At 42.9% G+C, this 24,759-nt stretch overlaps 1 protein-coding gene across 6 annotated transcripts; it reads left to right on the forward strand.

Moving 5' to 3' along the window:
• Window positions 1-1,505: 1,505 nt before the first annotated feature.
• Window positions 1,506-24,759, forward strand: nrip1b (nuclear receptor interacting protein 1b). 6 transcript variants are annotated; one of them, XM_046861104.1, is made up of 3 exons: window positions 1,506-1,774; window positions 11,140-11,200; window positions 20,443-24,759. In XM_046861104.1, the coding sequence occupies exon 3, from the start codon at window positions 20,810-20,812 to the stop codon at window positions 24,083-24,085; it is 3,276 nt and encodes a 1,091-aa protein (XP_046717060.1). In that variant the 5' UTR covers window positions 1,506-1,774; window positions 11,140-11,200; window positions 20,443-20,809; the 3' UTR covers window positions 24,086-24,759. The 6 variants fall into 6 exon arrangements, with proteins under 6 accessions (XP_046717060.1, XP_046717059.1, XP_046717063.1 ...); XM_046861106.1 differs by lacking the exon at window positions 1,506-1,774 and adding an exon at window positions 5,794-5,817; XM_046861103.1 differs by lacking the exon at window positions 11,140-11,200.

The following is a 24,759-nucleotide window of genomic DNA, read 5'->3' on the forward strand; positions in this document are numbered from 1 at the left end:
TTGGAACAAAATGGCTTTGTCAGGCATAAATTAGTATTTAGCATGATATGTCTTTCACTAACTATATCTTGAACTCTTTTGGGGAGACTGTCTTGATTCCAGAGTTCGTCTTTAGACTTTGGTAAAGTCCATGGCTGTCACTGTTATATTGCATTAACCATGTGCTTGGGATTGTTATCATGCTGAACATTAAAACATTCCTGAATTTCAAACTTGGAGTCATTACTCTATAATTCTCTTTTCCACTGATCTTCATTCCAACCCAGCTGTAGCATATCTTATGCTTTTCACTCTGTGGACCTTTCTAAATAGTGGTTTCTTCCCTGCTACCTTTCCACAAAGACCTGATCAACCTTCTTCAAACTGCAGAACTTCAGACTGTAGAATTCAAATGAAGCTGCCAGATGCTGAACCAGGTCCTTGCTGGACTTCTTCAAGTCAAGAGTCAAGAAGCTTTTATTCCAACCATATACACAGGGAAAAAAGGTTTCTCCAGAACCCTGGAACCCTGGTTTTATAAAGTACAAAGTGCAATAAGGGGAATTGTGAACAAGTGTCTATCAACAGCAAAACAGCAGCAATTCTCAAGATTTTTTACATTCTCTTGGCCTTCTATTCCTCTCTTTGTCCATTATCTCTACTCCTTTTCAAACCAGCTTAAATACCAGATCTTGATTGGATCCAGTTTGTTTGAGAGCAAACTTGCTGGTGCAAAAGTATAAAATTATGTATGTGAAATTTTGTGATCTTTGGCATTTTTAATGGAATGATGTGATCAAATGTTGGCCGTATTAGCAAGTTCCAATAAATTAAACGTGTGTGTGATGCTCAGGCATGTTTTACACAAACTTGGTGTAACAGGCCTTTTCACAGCAGTCATTTTGACAAGAAATTGTATGAAATATACAAGTATTAGCAATGATATTAATGAGGTTTCCATTCCATTTAGGTTTATGAGAGACAGGTTCCTGCTATTGCTCAAGTGTGACAGGAGATCACACTAAATACTTGCTACTTTAGCTTATAGTACCTGTATTTTTAATACTGTATTACTGTAATACTATATATATTTTTTCTGTATTTTCAGGTTGTATTGTACTGAAGAGAGTGAGAAATAATCACGTATAGTCTTTATACAATTGCTAAAACACATCTAATGGTGGCCTAAAACTTTTGCACAGTACTGTATATTATTTATATGTTGATGCTTTATATTAGGAGAGACCTATTGATCATCGGTGCTTAATAGCAGGATGTTTCCCACAAAAAGCATGTCTTCAAGAAAAACATTTTTAAGGTATTTTTTTATCTGTATAATTTCATAATATTATTTAATCGTACGCAGCATTTTGGTTATGAAATTCTGTGAAAAAAGATGCCAATTGTTAAAAAATTCGCCACATTGTCGTCAATTAATTAAGGTCGCATGCCAAAGTGTTTCATTTTATAAAATCATTTATTTCATCACTCTACAATCCTGACAAACAAGTCAAGTGTATCTGGTGTGAGGAAAAGAGGGAGGGAGTCGCTGGGAGGGAATCGATTCGCTGATGACTCATTTCTCACTAGAGGGCACATTGCGGAGTTGAAAACACACACACACACACACACACACAGAGAAAGAGAGAACCAGGCGGGGATTCCGATCAAGAGCAGTTCAGCGCAGACTTGACCAGAGTACGGACTGCTTTGTGGACTCAGCAGAACCAGGCGCCAATCGGACCGGTACCCCGACTCCTTGGTGTCAGAAGCGCGTTTTTCCCTACACACGCAGGTAACAAGGCACCGAGCAGCTGTTATGAGAAACGATGCCAAGTGAATGTGTTGTTTTTTTGGTGGTGCGTAAAACGCAGAAGCGCGGTCGCTGCTTGATTTTAGGCGATGTCCCTAAACAGCACTAATGCCTCGTGTTAAATAGCGGACAAGACGCACTATTTAGGCGAAAGGTCTGTGGATTAGGACGCAGCCACAGGCAGCGGTCAATCGCCATGGTAACCGAGAAAGCTTTCCTGGCCACTGCTCTCGTAGTGCAGAAGACTCTCTCTTTCTCTTTCTCTCTCTCTCTCTCTCTCTCTCTCTCTCTCTCTCTCTCTCTCTCTCTTTCTCATCTTCTTTACTGAATGCAAACGTGTGTCCATTTCCGTGTGTGTGTGTGTGTGTGTGTGTGTGTGTGTGTGTGTGTGTGTGTGTGTGTGTGTGTGTCCATTTTAGATCCTGACATCAATGTGGATTTTGCATCACTACTCAGAGTTTACACCTATGCTTTGGTTTCTCGCATTTTTAAGGTGCAATAGTCGGTTTTCCTTTACGTACTTATATAAAAAAAATGGATGACATGTAGAGCATGTAGCATAAAATAATGATGTGTTTAAACCTCGCGTTTGCAAAATCTGGTGGGAAAAATCTGTTTGGAGAACTGCATTACAGCCCGGATGGTTTATATGGATGCGTATTCAGTAATTCATTTTATAGACAATGTATAAACCCAGTGAAATCCTGTGGGCGGGGCTTCGTGTCCATCAAATAATAATCATCTATTGGAGGCCATTTTTGGGGAAATCTTATTCAATGCACAATTACAAACAATTTAGTAATAAACAAACTATTAAAGTGGCAATTTTTATACAAAATACAATATACAACTTAACCGCTTACTCGCTTTCTAAACCTGTCTGGGTTTTAAAATATCTATATTTAGGTGTGTGTGTGTGTGTGTGTGTGTGTGTGTGTGTGTGAGTGTAGTGTAGTGTAGTGTAACTAAAGAACATACAGAAATACTCAAATTCTTACATTACAAAAATAATAATCGTGATATTTGGGGGTCAACCATCAAAACGATGAAGTATTTGTACGAAGAGGTAAAAAGAGTTTTGCAAATAATTTTTTTCCCAGGGGAAGCAGTGAAGATAGATTAACAGATTTTCTGAGAATGAAAGGAAATATAATCACGTGACACACTGGGATTTGTGTGTTTACACTGTGCTGAAAAAATAAAGCTAAATTGCAAAAGATGAAGAAAATATCAACACTGGAGGCAAATGATTAAAAAATTTTATTCATTGAAGTTAAAGTATATGGGAATCAATGCAATAACCACTTTTTGTTTAATAATATTCAGTGAGGTGTACTGGCAGGTTGTGTTATTGTTATTATTTGTTTTACAGTGCTGTAGATTTGCATTGCAAGCATGTCACAGAATTATTATATATTAGCATTTTGCAGAATGGTGCACAATGATACATAGTATTTTTATACAGTGTAGAAACTAAAGTCTATTCTTTTTTATTGTTGACATTATTACGTTTTTTTTGGTCCATTATGATTGTGTGTATAGTAAGATTATTATAGATATAAAGATCGTATAATAGATCACCACCTCGTAGATGTACATTTATTTGGCGTTCATGATGAATGGGAATTCGGTAGAAAACAAAACAGGAGTGATGAACAAGTGCTGTTGTATTTCCTATCTTAAATAACCATGTCTGGTGCTGGTGAACAGCATGTATGGATTTTGGACTGTGTTTATTGTTGTCATGAGGTTTCCTGTGGCTTCGGTCAATAAGAAGAGGCTGTAAAGGTCAGAGTCAAAAGGTTACTGAGAGGCACTGGGTATTAGTGCTGCTGTTGCTGCTGTTAGTTCAGGTGAAGGAGAGGAAAGAAAAGTAACAACGAGCATGTCTTCGAATGGAAATCGGGTTTGATACATATTTATCTCGGGCATGGGATTAGTGGCTTGTTTGGTGTAGGTGGAAACGGTGGTTATATTGAGCCTCAGATCTCGTAAATCACGTTGATCCACTGGATTTAGCGTTTGCAGACGTTCCAGAAACTAGGGGTCACAACCTCATTCCGGTTTCTGTATTCAAAACAACACGTGAATGTCACTTCTGAAAAACAGGCAAACTGCTAACGGGAGGCTGATTGGAAAGTGAAAGTGTTTTTTTGTTTTTTTAACCTGTCAGGGGTGAGTCAGAGCTGGATGTGTATTCTGTTAGTAATCACCCCATTTTAGAACGTGACAATGAAAATGGAGGCTCTCTCTTTTCTGTTCTGAGGTCGATGTGTATTCACCTCACACACCCCCCCTCTCCCTGATCGTCTTGCCCATCGTGTTTACTACAAAACAATGCAAATGTATATGCTAATTCTGAGTAATTGTTTTTGAGGTGCTTTAAGGTCAGTCTGCAGGTACCCTTTGTTTTACAGATTACACACAGAAACGTGGATTTTAATGGTGTGCTACAGGAAAACTGTGGTCTGAGGCCGATTTCATGAAGTGTGAACATCGCTATTGGGTTAGTTAAAGTGTGAGAGTGACTCACTCGTGGTGTTGACGGTCGCTCGGAAAATGTAAATGACCCCATCATCTCTTGTTTTATGCTTGGGAATACTGCCATATCAAGAGAGAGAGAGATTGAGAGAGAGAGGTACAGAGATATTTAAAAGAAAAACAATGCTTGTCAATTTATGCCAATTATGCCATTTCTATAGAGTCTCCTTTACATATAGGAAGACAAATCATCTGTAAATACAAGCTGATCAGGTTTGTGCCCTTGCTGAGACAATATGTAGTGATAAAACACTAGTTCTCTTATAAAAGATAATGAGTATAGTTGGCTGGGCAGAGGGGGGAAAGCAGTGGGGGGGTCGGCAATAAAATCCCCCTGAACAAAGGATATATAGGAGCATTAAACCTGAATATCTTATTGGGATATATAGCAACGGATTGTTCTGTACACGATTGCTTTACTAGCTGAATTTGTACTTCAGTCCCAGGCAAAGATGCAGGTCAGATAAATTAAGCATGCCACCCTTACCGTCATCACCCATTTAAAAACGGCAGCTGTGAAATATCTGTGCCAGCCAGTGGCATCCACAGAGCATTCCCACAAGCAGCTTCGGCCTTCAACCCTCTTATTTTTACATGTGCGCTCCATGTTTTTAAATGGAACCCACGCAGCTCACTGCTCACTTCGATCTCGTGTTTTTGCGCTCGGAAATTCATGCACGATTGGTGTCTGGAACCGAGCGGCGCACATTTCTTTTCTATGGGATACCGTCCTTTATGCGTAAAAGGTCACTCGTATAAGAGTTTAAGTCTCTAAAACGGAAAGGTGCTGATTATGAGAAACGTGAACCCTGTTACTTTTGCTGCATATAATTGAATTCAATACAATTACCGCCAGAGTAGATCTACGACTTCTATATATAGGTGTATCATCCAGTTTTGTGAGGTGTCAGGGTAGGAAAAGGGAGAAGGGAGGGGGTTCACTGAGTTTGATTAAAACACCAAGTCTGTGTCAGGCGAACCGCGCACAGTCATATTTTTTTAAACAAGACATCGAGAGAGAGAGAAGGGAGTGCGGGGGTTGTCGTGTTGGAGGAAGAGAGGTCCAGCTAAGTGAAATGCCACTCATTCCTGTTGAGTCGAGTCACGAAGGTGAGTGCCTTGTCTGTGTAAAGCTGAAGGATTGATGCATGAACCTGTCTGCCGGAGAATTCAAAGTCCAAGGCCGTCGCAGAGCCAGCCTATTACCAGCACTGTCCTTCATAACTTCTTAGCACGGCCGTCCTTTTGGGAACCTTCAAAGCCGAGGCAAGGAGACAGCGTCTGGTGCAGTAAGCTGTGGCGGGAAGAGATTTACGTAATGACCCGACTTATACGCAGGTGTGTGTGTGTGTGTGTGTGCAGGCCAGGGTCAAACTGCAGTTAGCTGAAGGTGGATTTTTGCAGATTTATGAATGAAAAAACAAAGACATTTTACAAGATGAAGCCTCCATATGCCACTTGAGGGAGAGGAAGAACCTTTGTTGGTGAGATTTGTTTCTTCTCTCAATACAGGAACCGAAATCGCAGTGATGTTTGTCTAATTGCAACTTTTACAGCTTTTCGTTGCATCCATCGCATCACGCAATGAAAGGATGTTTTATATATATTCCCGTACAACTGAATTATTATTAAATATTTGCTCTCCATATGGATGGATATCAGCTGTTTACAGACGTCCTACTTACACTTCCACACAGTAATTAAATGCAACATTTGAATATAAAAGCCCAGAAGATTAGATTAGCAGAAATAGCTTCTCGCTTCCTCCTATCAGTCTTTCTCCTCACATTTAGCACTTTAACGGACACTGAGTCAATCCACAGTTGGGTGTCAGCTTTTGTCACTGTTTTGGTTAACTTGCTAGTCTTGTCACATTCGTCGTTTTTCCGCAGAGCACAGAAACTTGGCGTTCTCGAAAACGCGGCCTTCCGTAAGCCTTTCCAGGCACATGAAAAAGCTGCGAGGGATGAAGTTGTCTTACTTCCTAAAGCTGACTGACACCAAGCTCCTGCTGTCGGAGCACAAAAGCCTCCGCTCAGGGGTTAAAGTGAACCGCGCTGTTGCCGGGCAACAAGGGACACCTCTCCAGCACAGATAGATGGCGGAGAGTGGATATTTTTCCCTGGGTCGCAGTCAGCGGTGCTGCGTTGATGAAGTCTCGCCACATAGTCCTTTTTTGTGCATGCTGAAGAGGAATTTACTCACACTGAGACATGTGGCGCGTTCACCGCTGTCGGTTACGAACACACAAGCGCAGCACTTCGCGCTGCTTTTTTTGGCTTTGCTTTTCTCCCAAGCTGTTCCAGCCAGCCGTGATTTTGGCTCAGTGCTCTGCACGGCGTAGCACTCATCCTTGCCCCATGACTACTTTCCTTGCATCCCAATTAGCGAGGCGAATGGAATGAGTTAGAGCTCCTACAGCGGATCGGGAAACGTCCTTGGGCGCCATAGGAAGATAAATGCGCCCTCCTCGTCCTAGCGAGCCACTTCATGCTTCTCAAGGCTAAGCCCTGGGTAGAGAGTAGGCATTAAGACTAACCTGACCTTGACAGAAAAGTCTTTAAAAAACAGTCCAAAACAAGGTTCGGTCGTGTGATCATCCTCCTCACAAATAGGCCTTGCTGGACTTTGTGTAACACACACACTTGTCGGAAGATTTGTTGTCAAGTGATAAGACACTCTTTTTATTAGTCTGGTCATGAGGTTATGAGCACCGTAACCCGTGGATCTTTTATATTGTTGTTATTATCAGGAGCAACGTGGTTGTTGCTGTTGTTGCGAGAATTGCTTTGTTCACTTCGACACCAGTGTCAAATACAGAAGGAAATTTCTCTCTTGGATCCTTTCCAGATTTTTTTTTTCCCTATTCCAGCATAAACAGAATCAATTAATTAATCTTGGCAGCTGTAACCAGACTAGAGGCACATTTTGTATAACCACTTCCTTGTTAACAGGCGCTTGTTTCCCATAGCAACCATAACAAAAGCATTTCAGATGTACTGGTACCCAGCTGAGGTAATTTTTTTACCACTTAAGGAACACTTTCATTTGGGTTACAATTTGCATGGGATTGAGCATATTCAGTCAAAAAAAAAAAAGGATGATATAGTTCATTACTTCTGGATCGTTTAGAGACGCGAACGAAAATCTGTGTGCTTAAATGTGCTAATGCCCCACTTGTGTAATCATATTTACAGGGCTGAGTCACCAAGGCCAGACAACTCTGATTTAGACCGAGCCTCTCTTTAAGCCACCTGCCCTTCCATTCAGGGCTGACCTTCATGCTCACAGCAAGGCAGGGCCTGGCCTAAATACATTTAAATGGGTTTAATAAGGTCAATGAGCAATGATTCAACAGCTTATGAACACCTTTCGGACGAGCGACTGATGTTCGAAACATATTGGGTTTGATAACGGATTAAAAGAGATGTTGGTTACGGGTTAACTAGACAAATGTATTATTGTTTTGTTAACTAGATACATCATATGGTGAATGGTCCATTGACACCTTCTCCACAAAATTGTCCAGAATGTCCTTCTTTGCTGTAGCATTGCAATTTCTTGTCCCTTCAACGTTTTGTAGCTGAATGGACAAATCCCTACAGCCAAACTTCAAGTCTAGTGGAAGACTTTCCCAGAAGAGTGGAGGTTGGGAACAGCTAAAGGAATGTTCACCAGGCACATATGAACATGATGTGTCTACAAACATTTGGACACATCCCCTCAGTGCTTTTTTCAATGCTTTTACGAAACCCCGGCTAGAAAGTCAGCCAAAAGGCTAATCCCACACCTATAAGTCTTGTCCACACGCTAACCACGCTGCAACATTTAATGCCGAGGAGCCTCTGGCAGCACATCGTTTCATATGTACATCATGCATTATCCATGTCGGAGGAAGAAAACATTGTTGTGCCGATGCCACGACCAGGATCAATATCTGACCATTTGTCGGTTTGCGTTGCCTGGAAACACGTTCTCGCATTACAAGGATCACACGGTGGATCGTTGCTGGGGGCGAGAGAGCTCGCGGCAGCATTATCAGCAAACATCTCTCTTTCGCCACAAAGGCAGCGCGCTCAGATTGAGAGGCAGCCGTCGATCCTCCGTAAAGCTCTTGGGGATTTGGAAGGCAGTGTCTGTGTACACCAGAAGTTAATGAGTAAACCTGTCTGTCTGTTAAGACGGGAATTTCTGCACCCAGGATGCTGGCGCTGATGTGTTCCTCACTTTGCTCATGGAGCTGTTCCCAAGCTGGACGGATGAACATTATACGGAGAACGGGATGAAGTGATTGGGCTGTGAATCCTGTTTTATTAATTATGTAGCCTGATAAGAGCTGCATATTTCTCCGAGCTTGTTCTCAGCACACTGGAGTTAATGAAGGCAGTCTTTCTTAGTCTTGCTGTCTCTCCAGTTTTTCATGTCTTTCCTTTCTCTCTTGCTCTCTCTCTGATTCTACCCTCTCTCTCTTTTTTTTTTCTTTTTCCTTCTCCCTTTTCTTCTCGAGGTGCCTGATCAAGACTGCGGTGCACTTCACATGCTGTCATAGAAAACACACACACAGAGGAAAAGTGGGTCATGGCGACCTATTTTTCTCACAGTTCACGGAGGCAGAGGGTGGCAGAGCTGTCGTCAGTCAGATGGGGAGCATGGCCTCGTCTCCAGACACAGCTACATGGAAGTGGGTCAGCGGCAAAGGCTACATCTTGTAAACGACTTGTCGTATTCCGGAGGAAGCGGCAAATGAACCGTAGATTATATGCCCCGCATCGTGCGTGGAGGTTTTTCCCTTTTTTTCCCCCGTGACTCCATTATATGCGAGCACACCGAAGCCCTGCAGAAATACTCGTTGATAAAAGATACAATACTTCTCTTGGCTTCCATTTTCGTTCCACTCCCAGTGCAAGTTTAACCGACCGAAAGCAGACCAAAAATAACTTCCTAAGTTTGCACTCTATCAGGATACCCAGCTGATCCTAGTGCTGGATGCTTTCCCAGTTCCCAATCCAAGTTGTTGAATTGTTTTTTTTTATACACAGACTACATGATCACCTTGTATAAGGTTAGAGTGGGTCATTGTAGATATATTCTATTAACACTTATTAGCATAACAAAATAAAGACTTTGCAAATTATACAAGGCGAAGGAGTGGACTTTGGAATGTTCGGAGCCTTATCCATGGCTCAGTGACTCCTAATGGCGCTGTATACTATTTAAACAATGAAAATCCTGCTCCTGCTTTTTTTCAGCACAACGATCAAGCAGTATAGCAAAGGTAAAGGGACTTTGACTCAGAGTGTGTTGTGTGTTTTAGTGCCTGAATTATACTGGAGTGTGACTTGTAGGTCGTAGTGCAGAAGCGCCCACGAGCACTCTGCCTAATGGAACCCGACTCAGCTTGTGTTGAAAGCTTGCTATATTTACACAGGTGTGCGAGGCCCTTGAATGAAATGACACGTAACACACATCAGCCTGGAGTGGGGTTATATGGCGAGGATTAGCATCTTGTTTGCTTGCATCACAACAACAGATCTGTCATGGCACGAACGTGGAACAACCAGAAGTTCTGACTCGTTTCTGATCGCGGATCGTTTCCACGAACTAAGGCTGGGTGGCGTTCAGAAATAAGATCGGGCCCCGGCCGCTCCAAAAACCGTCATCGGAAGAACGGAGCAGATGGTTTCCAGCAGGACTGCAGAACCCAGGCGACAGCATTACAGTCAGGAAAGGTCACTCGACATAGCCGGCAGAATGGACTCCGACCCTGCGAGATCTCCCACAAAGAATGAGCATCCTGTCCACGCTCATGATGAAATGCCTTGTTTCTCCTTTCATGCTTCAGCAGCAAAGACATGGAGGACGATCCAAATATTTGTTTAATACTCTGAACCCCAGCTTGCCATTCTGGTGCTTACAAGGGCACTGCATTTGCATAGTGATAACATTCTCATCCCTCTTCTGCAGAACACTTTCACAGTAGAGTTTTTTTTTTTTTACTTTTTCTTCCTGCCCGAATTATCAGTTCCTTGAAAAACGTGCGGCATCCCAGCAGATCGCCATTCCACTGATCTGTGGCTTAGTTTATCAAATACCTTTATAACTCCACTCCTCCTTATACCAGGCTTGCACAGTTTCAGCGGTAGCTTGTTCAGCAAATCATGCTGAAGCTTTTTTCCAGGCCTACCGTATTCCTAGGTTGCGTCTTGGCTGCAATATTGAGCTCATTATTATTCCGAGATAAGGCAAGAGACTCCACGTCAAACATGACCATTTCCTCATCGCCACTGCATTCTTTGTAACTCTACAATTGTGTGTGTAATATATATATATATATATATATATATATATATATATATATATATATATATATATATATATATATATATATAAATATAAATATATAAATTCGTTCTGCAGAGTTGTTTGCAAAGGAACATCATTGTTAAATTCGTTTCACTGGCATCTTAAAACAAATCACATTCACACCCACAGTGGCACTGGCGCCATCCAGTCAGAATCCCCCCCCAAACACACACACACACACACCACCCTCCTTCCCACCCTCTAAAACCGAATTAGTGGGAAATTTGCGTTTGAGGTTAAAAATAAACCAGTCAGACCTTTTGAAATTCTGCTGGTATCTGAGTTCACTCATAAGGTTAGAGATCTAGCTTTCTGATAATGCTATTCCCAATGGTGTGTGTATGTGTGTGTGTGCTGAGAGCAGGCGTGCAGATTGGAAGAGCAGGAATCTGAAGGAGATTTGAGATGTCTATCAGACGGCATAAAAGGTTTTTGTCTTGCAGATCCAGTTCAAGGACGCCTGCAGGCAAGGCAGCTCGTGTCATGCCAGCGATGCCGCTCAAGGTCACACACACACACACACACACACACACACACACACACACACACACACACACACACACACAGTTGCCCGTGACATTCAGGAACAACAGGAAATGGGGGAAGGGGAGTAGAAGAAGGGCACTGTAAAATCCATCAATCTCCCCCTTTTCCCCCCTGTGCAGACGGGAAAAGGGGATTTAACCCCCTTAGTGGTGCAGGGCTCCAGTTCCAGATCTGCTGTTTTGTGCCGCACAGTAACCTTTGTTTCTGTGATAAAAGACTGCCTCCCACTCTGTCTGGCAAATGTGAAAGGAGCCATAGCAGCTTTGTATTGCCAGAGTGTGTGTGTGTGTGTGTGTGTGTGTGTGTGTGTGTGTGTGTGTGTGTGTGTTTTAACTTGGAAGAAGTAGACAAGAGAACAAGGAGAGGTCTTAAAGTTATTTAAAGAGACAGCCATTCAAATTTGCTCGCCACGGTGGCCCCCTCGCTCACTCAACTCCACGACCGTCCAAACAGCCCCCTGTCACTTTCATTTCTAATTCCTACTCGCATTTATCCTTCACACGGCGTCACGCAACCGGGCAGTGATGTTCATCAATGTCGTCGTAATCACCTACACTGTCTGGCGTAGTACTGTTTCAGACGTTAGTCTGATTATGACAGAAGTTTGTAGACAAAAGCCTGAATCCGCCTGTCAGAACGCAGCAATAACATGCTACGTAGTCTGTCATCCATAAAGATGTGCGTGACCCAGCTGAGAATAAAGCGATTGAGCTGTTTGGAACAGCATGGATCACCTACATGACACACTGTCCCTAAGCGGTTGATGAGTATCAGAACGTCCTCTAATTTAACAAAGTATCTGTTCCAAGAGAAACAAAACGTTCTACCAATTGGTTACGGTTTTTACAAAAGTCTATAATCCCTTCAGGCAATCCTGAACCCACCTCTCAGCCCATCAGCAGTGCTGTGGATCATCTCCACTTTCAAACGTCGGCTGTTTTGCTTCTTTTTCTTGAGGTTCTTGATTAAATGGAGAAGTGGACACTTAAAGATCGATAAATGCCGCAACGAGTCCTGATGCACCAGACCGTAAATCTTCTACAGGCTGCCCTCCAACTCGTTCCCTTTCATTTTTATGGATTAGCTTTCACATTACTCAAAACAGATGTGTTTGGAGATGAGGAATTGTCTGGTTTAGACACATTTGTCAGCAGTTGATATATGCTGCATCCTTGGATGCACTGTTTAGGTTGTGTTGCTTCTTAATGTTTTCCTGCCTCGACCCTTACCAAGTGCTCGTGGATGGTTTCTGACTTAGTTTCAAAAGACCAAGTGTTAAATTATTAGCATAACTACCAAACCTAAAGTTCCCAGAGTAAGCCTAATTCTCTTTATCCCTCTTTGACTTTTACCTAAATTATTCATCATAGGAAAGAGAACAAGAGAGGCAGTGTATACTCTGCGGCATAAATATTTGGGAAGAAAGCCTTCACATTGGTCTTGTGCCAAAGCAAACTGTGATTGTTTTTTGTACTTTTGGCTTGGTGGCCATGAAGGAAAGCGGGCAGGAGCCGGGGTAGAAGGAGCAGAGCCCTGGCCGTAATTGGCACCCGCAGCTGCGCAGGCGCCTGACAGAGGGACGGTTTTGTGCAGCCTCTGGTTTGTGTGACAGCTGCCTAATTGGGCATTCTCCTCTCGCAGCACGGCTGCTGACGAATAGCGGAGGATTACAGATGAGGGCACAGAGACCTGCACGACCTTCACCGCCAGCTCAGAGGAGGAGGAGGGGGGCCTCTAGGGTGGGGTGGGAGGGGGTCACCGGAGGATGAGGTCGTGAGAAGGTGGAGGTTCTTGCCAGGTGGCAGATGACAGTGTCACATGACAACAGGCTGATGTCAGTATGTCAAGGGCGCTGCTGTCATTGCAGGCTCTCGCTCTCTTTCTCTCTCTTTTCCTCTCCCCTCTTTCTTTCACTCATTCTCTTTTTCTCCCCTTCTCTCTCTCTCTCTCTCTCTCTCTCTCTCTCTCTCTCTCTCTCTCTCTCACAGTCCCATAGTCTTTCAGTTGTTCTGGGTGTTTATTCTACCTTCACAGCCGTTGGCTGTCTTCACACGTCAGCATGAAGAGGGAGAGCAGAAGATGGCAGTTTCCTGAGTGTGGTGATATTGAGTTCCTGCTTTTCTCGCTCTCCCTCTATCTATCTCACTCTCTCTCTCTCTCTCTCTCTCTCTCTCTCTCTCTCTCTCTCTCTCTCTCTCTTTTTTTCTGAATCCTCCGCCTTTCCCCTCTGGTAACTCCTCCCCTCAGCTGCATGCGAGACAGCCAAGGTGAGGTTGTGTCCTCTTGTTAGGAGCGATTAATGGCACTCGTTATGTACATAATGAAATATTCCTGCTGATGCAAAAGACGCTGTTGACTCTCACTCATCTCCAGCTTCTTTATTGCTTTATTGAGTGAGGAAGATGCAGCTTCTAATAAATGAGCATTCTCAGCATTATTGATACGAGCCACTAGCTGGGGAGTTGCTGGTTTGTGGGCTTGTATCAGCTGATTAAAAAAATTAAAGAAAAATTTACTATTTATATGTACACATTTCTTAAATCTGATTGGTGAAATGTTGTTGAATGGTGTAGATTTCTAAGAGTTGCTGGGCAGTTAAAAATTAATGTTATATCACATTGAGAATATGTTAACATTTATAGCATGTATTGCAACATTTAGTTTTTTGCAACTGAATTTGTTTTGTGGACATTTTTAAATAAGTCATGCTTTTAATCAATAAAAATGTTGACTGATTGGCAGTGAACCATAGGGGCATAAGTAGAGTAAAACTATTCCTTATATCATTCCTTAGACATTATGAATAAAAAGGTATATAGTATAAAAAACTGTTAGTTGCTGGAATACATGAGCATGTGCTAAGGAACATATTGGTATATATTGTAGGGTGATAGAGCAGAATTAGCTAGTGGGTGGGAAGAAGTAAAAAAAAAATCACAGATGTTCAGTAGTTCTGTCTGTGACAGACGTTACTGTCAGGCTCCAGCTCGCCTCTCCAATTTCTGGCCCGAGGTGTGTGTGCTGCATGCCTAATGAACGTCATTTTAATGTCTAACAGCAGCAAAGACAGCTCCATGCAGCTGCCAGACACTCAGAGAGTCAAAGTTTGTCCAATAATATCCATCACAGATGACACGGAGAGCCGTTTGGTGAGAGGGACTGAGAACATGAGTGTGAACATGTAGTGTTTACTACAAGAGAAGCGAGGCTGTGTGCGAGGTTACCACAGATTAAACTGTAACCTTGTGGTATAACGGGTGTAGCTTTGCGCTGTCTGAGACCTCTAATCCTGTGCCCTGGTACACGTGGCCTTGATCAGGAGCAGCACAAAACAACATGCCTTCCTTTACCATTGGCAGCGTCTGAAATGTAGAACAACGTGGGAGAGGAAAGCGGGAGGTTCAACAGATATACGAGGATGGAAAGTGTGTGTGAGTCTAAGTATGTGTTTGTTGGTTAAAGACCAAGTGGGAAATCATTAGCATTCTGCCAAAGCATTATTGTCAGTAGAAAAAAATTATCAGCACTTTACCTGTATCTGGATTCACAGCTTGGGAAAAGGTAGCACTACTACTTCATGTTCAATTAGATCATAAGATATGAGTGCTGTCAGAATGAATTTGGTTGTTGGAATGTTCTAATATTTTTGTAATGTAGATATGTTTAAAGGCAAAAATGTTTGTACAGGAAAAGTGGAGTAAAAATCCCTGTTTTAGATTTCACATTTTCTTCTAATTCATGAATTGAATTCAATTGAAACTTAGGGAAATACTATGTTTTTAGATTAGTAAGCAGTAAGTTTATTGTGCATGACTATGTAGATTATATAATATTGTTTTATAGTAACTAGCCTTTTAAATTTGTCCCATATATTCAGAGTAATTGAGCGTAATTAAACTCTGATATCATTTTACTTGTAGGTTTCTTCAGGGTTTTCTGGTTTCCTCCCACCTCCCAGAATAAGCCAGATTGTACTAAGGTGGTCCGTTATGCATCTTTTGGGTCGGGTTGGTGATTTTAGGTGGGGTTTCGGGCCAGAGACGTATTCTGAATCAGTTTGGATAACTGAGGTGTTATAAGGACGGAGGTGATGGATGGACATGGACTTGGCAGGATGAATTTCAGCTGAACAGAGTAATAGGTGTTTGTTTGTGTGTGCTTGCTCAGATGAAGTAATGAAGTCTAGAGGAGTTAGAGGTTTAGTGATTAGACTAGGTGTGTGTGTGTGTGTGTGTGTGAGAGAGAGAGAGAGAGAGAGAGAAAGGGGAAGAGAAGTTTCAAATTAAGTCTAGAGGAGTCTAAACTCTAGTGATTAGAACGGAGGATACATGTGGGAGAAACGGCTAATCACATTTTGGTGGGTTGGCATTTTATTGGCTACGGCTCAATGCCACGCTTGCCAGCTGGCTCAACGCTACCTGACGCTGGCTCAAAGAGGTTACGCTCAATCGTTTTGTTTTTTTTAATAGGTTAAGTGCACTTAACTGATTAGAGACCTAGCTCTCGCTCATATATATATATAACGCCGCCTGCATGTCAGGAACAGATGCGTGCCGTTCTCTCTTTCCGCTACTAATGGACACTCGTTCTGTCATTCAAACCTCGCTGTATTCCAGAAACGTTCTCAGCTCGTCCAGAATACATCCATTATACTATAAATCAAACTTCGAGTCGTATCAGCAACATTCATTTTATGTCAGAGTAGTGCAGACAGGCACCCACAACTCCAGCGATCAGCCTTGACTTTTCTCAGTCTTTCTGGATAAAACCTTAGGCGATTCATCATCTCGTACATATCTGTCCCTTAAGAGCACCTTGTGAAATGAATATTTAATCAAGACAGACTTGGATTTATTGCATTGCTGCAATAGACTTTTCTGGACAGAATTCACCTCTAATCACCCAGTTCGAACAGCACAGAATATTTAAATAGAGTTTTAATTCTACATAACCAATGCAAGTATTTAATTGAATGGCAATTTTGAAATTAAAATCAACAGAAAATATAGATTATTTTATCCATGCCTGAGGTAGAGTTGGAAAAAGAACGACTAGATGTTAGAAGACATCTGGTGTCTTCATGACTGAGTATTTGGCTAGCTTACTTTTAAATTCATATTATTTTGTTACAGCGCTTTACAATATTTTATAAAATACCTTATTTAAAAGGGTTGTGGTGATGATGAGAATCAGGGTCTAAAAAACATGGGTCTGGTGAAGTAATGTAGGACAGTGATGGGGTTCAGAGATATAATGTGGGTTAGTAATGAACAGTGTTGCACAGGGACAGGTAAGAGATTGTGTATTTGTGTGTATCTGGGCAAGTTAGTAGAACATGCCTCTTTACAAAATAGGTCACCTCAGTCTAGATTTTTATATATATATATATATATATATATATATATATATATATATATATATATAAACATTTATAACCATTTAAATGTTCGTGTGCACAATAATTTTCCTTTCTGATTTAACAGATTCCCAAGTGGCTCCACTTTTACTCAAAGTAAGAATTACAGGTGAAATAGCAATCTTATGATTTACATTTGCATTGGCATAACATACCCAGTGAAATAGTCCTCATTGGAACAAAAAAAAAAAAAATCTCCTGACCCACATAACACTGCACAATATGAGTAAACGTAAATACCCAGGGTTTTGGTTCATCCCACCCCATGAACTCTTTTGCAGCAATAAGAACTTGAACCCTGCCTACAAGCTTTAGAGTTAGAGTAACCCCATCAAATGCAGGATGGAGCTTTCTCAATTTACAATAATGGTATACTGTTGAATTTGAATTGTCTCTACCACTGGGTTTTAATACAAAGCTTATGAAATGTGTTTATTAGTCATGGGTTTCTCAGAGCGATGTTAGGTTTCATGTTAAACTTTCCAACATTTTTGGTTATCTTACAAGCCTGTTGTTTTATTTAATCTCACTGAGCGGTATTAAATTTACAAATGCCTAAGTGGAGGAGCCCTAAAGAGTAGCTGGCTCAACCCCAGCCTCAGATAACATCATCAAAAAGTGTATAGCCTTGGGTGCTTCCTTTAGATTCCTGTAACCTTGACTTACCATTTAATGCGGCACACTCTTCTGCCAGCCCCATGCCCGATATTAGTGATATACACAGCCAGGGCCACATTGTCACTTTTTATTAACACTGAGTGCTTTGCATGGGCACCAGCTGTTGCATCAACATGAGCGTCTCAAGATGACCTTGATTTCCTCTTCCACCACGAATCATGTGGCTTTTTTTTTTTCCCTCCTTCTTCTCCTTTTGGTATTAAGGCCACATTTTCAATAGTGTAAATGGAAAATGGAAGTAAATTATTATCCCTTTTTTGGGGAGAAGTGAGAATATTGCAATTAATCCTGTACGCCACATGTTGAACAATGAAGATTGGCTTTTAGATATCCAACCCCTGACATTTGCATCAGGTCTATCCTTGGCAGAACAGACCATTTTCTCCCCAACTCAGGGCTGGAAATTGCCTCTCTTCCACTGATAATGTTGTGACCTTCCTGTTCTTGGTGTCTACGAAAGTGAGGAAAGGCACGCTGCGATGATAAAGCATTCGCGCCTGCCGCTGCTTTTCTCTTGCCACTGGCGAGTTGAAATCACTTAAAATGCTGTTGGGTGTTATTGGTTGACATTGTCAGAGATAAAGGATAATTACTTGGAGGCTGGTAAGGAGACAGAAACAGACACAGTGAGATGGTGAGAGAGAGAGATACACTGTTGCTCTTTATGTCCAGCCTGGTGGGGTGTGGAAAGTCGTGGCGAGGTGTGAGGGGTCAAGTTTAGTATGTATTCCAGGTATTACACCCATTTCCTTGTCCATAGCCACATAGCACCTCATATTGAGTTTCATACTGCCACAATAGGGCTTTGTCCTGAGGCAAGCAAGAATATACTTACTCCAGCCTACCTGGCATTAATTCATTCTTCACATGGCCCTTTCTGAGGCGCCACCCATCTTTCCTGGTCAAACATATGTCAGCTGCGATTTGATCTGGATTAATCTGGGTTTAATCCTGTTCTGGAAAGGGTTTAGCTTCATTTCTTTTCTTTCTTTAATCTATTTTGCTTCTGACTGTTTTGCTCCACTTGGTTAAAGTCCAATTCTCGTTTTTTCTTCCGCGGCTTTTTTAATAAAAATACCCTGCTAACCTAAATACAAAAATAAATCTAGCGTGTTTATTGGCCTTCAACATTACAGGGCCTGTTTTTTATAATTGAGATAAGCCAGTGGCAAGGAAATAGTCTTAATCCTGCCCATTAAGATTAGTCAGAGATGTCAGATGGCCCAGTGTCTTTTGTTGCTGTCAAATTTAGGTCAGTGGCTTAGGATAGCACCGTAACTGAGACTGATGGCCTTGTCTGAAATAATTCATTAACCAGGTTTCCTCTCTGCTTTGTTTGTTGTTTTTCAGCCTTGAACCTGTTGACTAACCTTTCAAATCAAATGTCATTTGCATGAGATTTGAATGCATGGTCCTATAACAATAGACTCCCAAGGTTAGCCGTGACTGACCAGGCTAATTCCAGTTTTGCACAAAAAAAAATAAAAACACTGGAAGAATACTGCTTTTTTTTTTTTATTCCTGTTCAGCTCACCAAAGCTGCTTCAGGTCACAATGAAGACTCTTTCCTCGTGAGCTTGTGAGAAACATTACGCTAATGCCAGAGGCAGGAAGATTTAAAGGATAAGACAACTGACTTGCTCACAGGGAAAGGTGGAGTGCTCTGTATTAATTAACCTTTGTGGCTGTGGCTCTGACAGTAGGAAAGTGAGGGCTGTTTGTGGAGCTGGAGCTGACAGGGTTCACCTCCAGGGTCTCCGAGCACACAGCACACCGGCAGTGTCATGCTATTTGACAGAGCATGAGGTCTGATGCTGTAGCTCTGTGGAGCCACATCCTGACAGGTGCACCGGGCCTCTCTGTATCTCCTCCCACTCCTGCTCTTTTACACCTGCCAGCTTTCACCAAGTGTTAGACACTGATGACAGCTTCAATCTAAAAGCGCCTTCACACCTACAGACTCCAGCAATGCCAGACCGAACGCATTAGCATTAAATACGCACTTAGTGTTTGTCTGAAAAAGATGCACTCTATGTTTTAATCTCGCCTGTTCTTGTTTTAAGACTTATCCTGTCTTAAGACGCCTAACATGAAAATGTCAAGTCTGTTTTTAGCTAGAGCTGTTGATTTGACAGGTGTGTGTGTGTGAGAAGAAAGGTGTGGCATTGGCGTAAGCAGGAAGTTTGGCAGAGGGGACTGACCTCTGTGAATCTGCTGGACACTGAAAGTCTGCCACACAGTTACAGTGCGAGATAGAAAGATAAATGCAGCATGCTACTGGCTTTCGTATCTCTCCTCTGCTTTGTGTTCTGGCAGGCCGAGCGAACAAGCACAGTTAACACAGAGGGGCTTTTTTTCTCGTCTTTCACACAGCTTGATGCTGAATATCAGACAACAGGGAACATCTACTCTGCCTCTATTACACAACATATTCAGTGACCATCATGGTCACAGTGAGTTTCAGATAATTCCCAGGAAACCCTGTCAGCATTTAAATAGCTACAGGTCAAAGTGACCCTTTTTTGCACTGATCGAGATCCACTCCTCTCGCTCAGATCCTGTGGTAAGGTCAGCTCTTTGCTTATTGCCTGCCTCCATCACCACACAGGAGAGAATCATGTAAACCGTGCCTTGAGTGTGTGTGTGGGGATAATCCGCAGAAATTCTCTGTCTGATGAGCAGCGCGACGCTCAAAAGCCCTTCACGCATGAGAGCAAGCAAAGACACATTTCTCGAGAGGTTTGCTGGAAGTGTCATAGCAGGACGTGACAACGCATAGAGTGGGCTTTGCTTGGAATTACTGACATAATTCATATAATCTATAGCACCCTGCTGTTTTCTCAAGTCGATCCTCTACATTCTCCCTATGGGGAATATTCTGTTGATCTGGGGTTTTTTTTACCAATTTTTAGAGGAAGTAACTGTAATTCTACACTTTGAACTGATGGTGGGGTGTGTTTTTGTTATTCCAGAAGTGATCTAAAGATCTTGTTTGGATGTTGTATGAGCCTGGCCTGACTATGTGACATTTAACAGATTCTTAGTGGCATTCTGTCATGTAGAACTTCTCCTCATGCTCTACTCTGCTTTTCTCCCTTTGCTGCAGGTTCTCGTGTGGTCCACTCTGAGAGCACAAGAGCAGAACGGCAACACAGAGCCCTTGAGACCTTGTGACCAGACATCCAAAGTATTCAGCGGCATGGAACATTTCACCAGAGTAGCGAGAAGGATTTGCTGACTCCTCCCCAGCTGTGCGTCTGCACTGAAAATGTTGGCCTGTCACAGAAACACAGAAAGGAATTCCATCTGGATCTCTGTGTGATGGAATTTTTAACATCCAGTTCTTTAGTTTGTGAGACTTAGAAATATCAGGTCCCTCTTTAGGAATTAGGGCTCTTCATCTATGGCACAACAGTTAATATAATATTTTCAGCAATTATCAAAAACCACTCAAGGGGTGCCTACTATTGAACATGACTCATGGGGAGGAACCTGGCCCTGAGACACACCAGGATTCTGCTGTTTTAACGTATTTGGAAGGTTTACTAATGCATCCGGTTGCATCTGGGCCCGGTGCTACGGCAACAAGGAGACCAGAGGCTGGCAGCAGCAATGGTGAGGCAGGAAACCAAGGGGCACGAGGCATTCAGCTACCCAATCCTGGCTCTAGCCCGCCAGAAAAAGGAAGTCCACCAGGAGCAGCCTCCCTGCACCTTAAAAAGGCCAGACTGTTGCGTTCAGGAACCTGGAGTGAGACAGACAACCAGAAAAAGGGCCCAACTGCAGTACACGTGAATGGACAATGCAAAGAACACCATGAACTAAGTCTAGATAATTCTGCACAGGGCGAGAGCACACTGCTGGCCTCTCTGCTCCAGTCCTTCAGCTCACGACTGCAGACAGTAGCCATGACGCAAAACATCAGTCAGAGTTACAAACAGCTAGATGGAGAGAGCAGTCGCAGATCAACTACTGACAAGGACACCATTCAGGGCTACTGTACAGCCTCCAGTCACCTTAAAGGCCTGATAAGGAAAAACAAGCAACAGAGCCGCAACACTGTGCCTTACAGTCGGCGCAGCAGCCAGGACCGATGCTCAGAGTCTCCTCGTTCATCACAGAGTTTAGGGCCTGACAGAGTATCCTGTGCAGAGAGACTCAAGGCTGTGGCCAGTCTAGTGAAGAGCAGGTCTAGTCCAGCTCCGTCTCCTAAACCCAGTGTGGCCTGCAGTCAGTTAGCTTTGCTGCTTTCCAGTGAAGCCCATTTGCAGCAATACTCCCAAGAACAGACCTTAAAAGCACAACTGTGTGGCCGATCAGCCAGCGAGAGACTGGCAGCCATAGCTACACAGCAAACTAAAGACAATAGACCACCCAGCATGGGAGAGTCTGTGTTTGATCCAGGCATGCTAAGCCCTTTTACTACTCTAAACAGAATTCTCCCCTCTCCAACATTAAATTCCAGTCAGAGAAGCCCTACTTTGGGCCTAGGTCAAAGTGCACTCACCAGCTCCCCACGGCCCTCTTCTCACACCCCTAAAGAGAAGCGTCCATTTGACAGGCACAGCAGCCGGCCCCCACAGAACTGCAGCAGCTTGCTTCTGCTCCTCCTCAACAATCACAACTCTCAAAAGCATCTTACGAAGAATGGCCACCTGGAAGATGACTTCACTCCTCCTAGCCAAGCCTCTCATCAGTCTGACAGCGAGTACTCAAACCCAGAAAACAGCTTGACCAAAGACAGTAGTGATGCAGAGAGCTGCTACTCCAGCTGTTCCCCTATTGACCTCTCCGTGAGGAGCCGAATTTCCAGCCAAAAGTCAGAGCACCCCTCCTCGGCTTCGTCTTTAGACAAACTCACAGAGACGCTTATAAGCAAATGGAAGTCAGAGACTATTGGGTCAAAGGTGCCTGAAGCCCAGGAGTTGGAAATAAGCCCAGACATGACATCTCATCATAAGGTTACACTAATGCAGTTACTGTTGGATCACAGAAATAATGAGATGGTAAACAAAATTGCTCCGCAATCTGATTTACAGGAGGATGCTGTTTCCCGAAACGTAACTGTAAGTCCAGTTAAACGGATTGGAACACTAGAGGAAAGCAGAACACATAACTCTTTTGATCAGCTGATGGGCAGAAGTCTATCCACATCTTCAGTCAGCGGGCATACAAGCAAGACTCCGTCTCCTTTTTCTTACTCTGCACCCCTGGTTCAGTCCAGTCCCCTGGACCTTTGTAAGACTAGGCAGCACACCAGTGAGAAGATGGTAGAACCTGCTTTCACAGCCAGTAAGCTGTTACATAATCTGGCTCAATGTGGTTTACAGAGTGTATCCCCCTCACCCCCTCTGCAAGCCAGCAGACCACAGAGCAAAAGGCAAAGTCCGGAACCTGAGTTAGAAAGATCTCGGATTCTTCTGGACAGGTTTGCTGTTCCCTTGAAAAGGAACCAAACCCCTTTATTTGAACCATCCCCTGCCACTTTCTCACCCTTTTCTGGACAAAAGCCCTCACCTCCAGCATCGACACAAATTGAAAACCTTCTAGAGAGACGGACTGTTCTGCAGCTGCTGCTTGGCACTGCTTCCCACAAGGAGAACTCCCCTGACAGGAGAAGCACAGAGGTGGCTATGGGAGTCCACGAAAAGCCTCCAGGGGCTTTTTTTCATTGTGACAGTTCAAATGGCACTTCACTAAATGTCATGGTCAAAACAGAGCCAAGAGACGAGACTCTTCTTTCAGACAGCTCAGACGGTGCCGGATGCCACTGGAGATTGGACTGTGAAAGTCACAATCCCACCGTTGAAGCACACAGCAATGTTAAAGAAGAATCAAAATATGGACTTTTGAGCCAGCTCTTGAAACAGAAGACAACTACCTATCAATCGAGTCCATGCACAGAGCAGATTGTGAGCACAGTGAAAGAGGAGCGACAGGATTATCAGGTGCATCTTCCTAAGAAGAGGAAACTTTGCTTGGAGTTGGCTGAACACCTCAGTAAGGAACTTTGCCAGAGACCACTGGATACTGTAAGTGGGTGTCTGGTGTCTGGAACACCTGAGGCCCATAACAGCAGAAGGCTGCCAAGCCCAAAAGAAGAGGACTCGTTCATCAAGAGTCCTGTGAGTAAAGCTCCCACGAGAGACAGCCAAAACTTCAATGTTTTGAAGCAGCTCCTTTTGTCAGACAACTGTCTGAAGGAGGTTTCAAAGCCCCAGGGGATCCCCAGTCCTTTCCTCCCTCAGGCAAACTGCAAAGCCAACGGGAACTTCAGTCAGCCCAGTTACAATCACAAACTTGTGAACTCTCCATGGTTTCCCCAGACTCCTAACTCAGGGCCTGGTCGTTTTAACCCACTCTCCTCATCACCAGGAAACAACATCCAGGGATCCTCTTGGGAAAAGGCCTCCTCCCCCAGACCCAGTCCCAAATCTGTGAAGAAAGAAACAGAAAGCTCACCAAGATGGACACTCCCTGGGGAGGACAAATGTGAATCGAGTACTGATTCTCCACCTTTAATGAGGTCTAATCCTATACTGTACTATATGCTCCAGAGGAGGAACAGTCAGCTCAGAAAAGAGGAAGAGGATCATGCACAGAGAACACACCTCGGGGTTACTGTGAAAGTAGAGCCATGTGCCGCTGATCGGTACCATGATCCCAAACTTGGTACAATTTCTTCAGTTCAGATACAGAGACAAAGCAATGGCGGTGAACACCTCAGTGGGCTCTTAGAAAAACCGTAAATCTGAACTGCCAAAGAACGAAAATGAAATTTTTGTGAAACGAGTATGTGTTTAGTTTTTGTTTAATGACAATGAGCAAATTATGTAACACAGACCACCTTTTTATGTTTCACATTAATGAATGCCGTTAAAAACGGCGACTTTACACAATACAGACTGAGTTACGTGTTACGTTTACGCAATTTGATTTATCACAATTCTGTTCAACATATACACCATTTTCCAGAGTTTGTATAGCTCCTATTACAATATTTCCAATTCTTTTTTTCATCACAAAACATTTATAAAAAGAACACCCTAGTTCATATATTGTCAATGATTCCCAAAAAAAAAGGATTATTGCTACATTTCATTTTATATTCATTTCCAGAAGCACAATGCTAGATTACATGCATGAGCATCACGTCTTCACATTAAAGGACGATAAAAATAATTATACTTTATGAATGATCAGGTACATCTCATGCTGTTCTCCCTGAATGATTGTGCCACGAACTCGATCCCAGTGGAAATGACTGTGAAATTGTCTCTCTCTCTCTCACACACACACACACACATGCACACATGTTGAAATGATATACAATGCTTTAATTTTTACATCAGGAATTAATCTTTAGGTGGTGTTGGGTGTTTGGCATGAATAAAAGAAAACTCATATTTTTTGGCTGTCAAAA

Source organism: Silurus meridionalis, chromosome 11 (assembly GCF_014805685.1).
Source record: "Silurus meridionalis isolate SWU-2019-XX chromosome 11, ASM1480568v1, whole genome shotgun sequence".
NCBI classification, from domain to species: Eukaryota; Metazoa; Chordata; class Actinopteri; order Siluriformes; family Siluridae; genus Silurus; species Silurus meridionalis.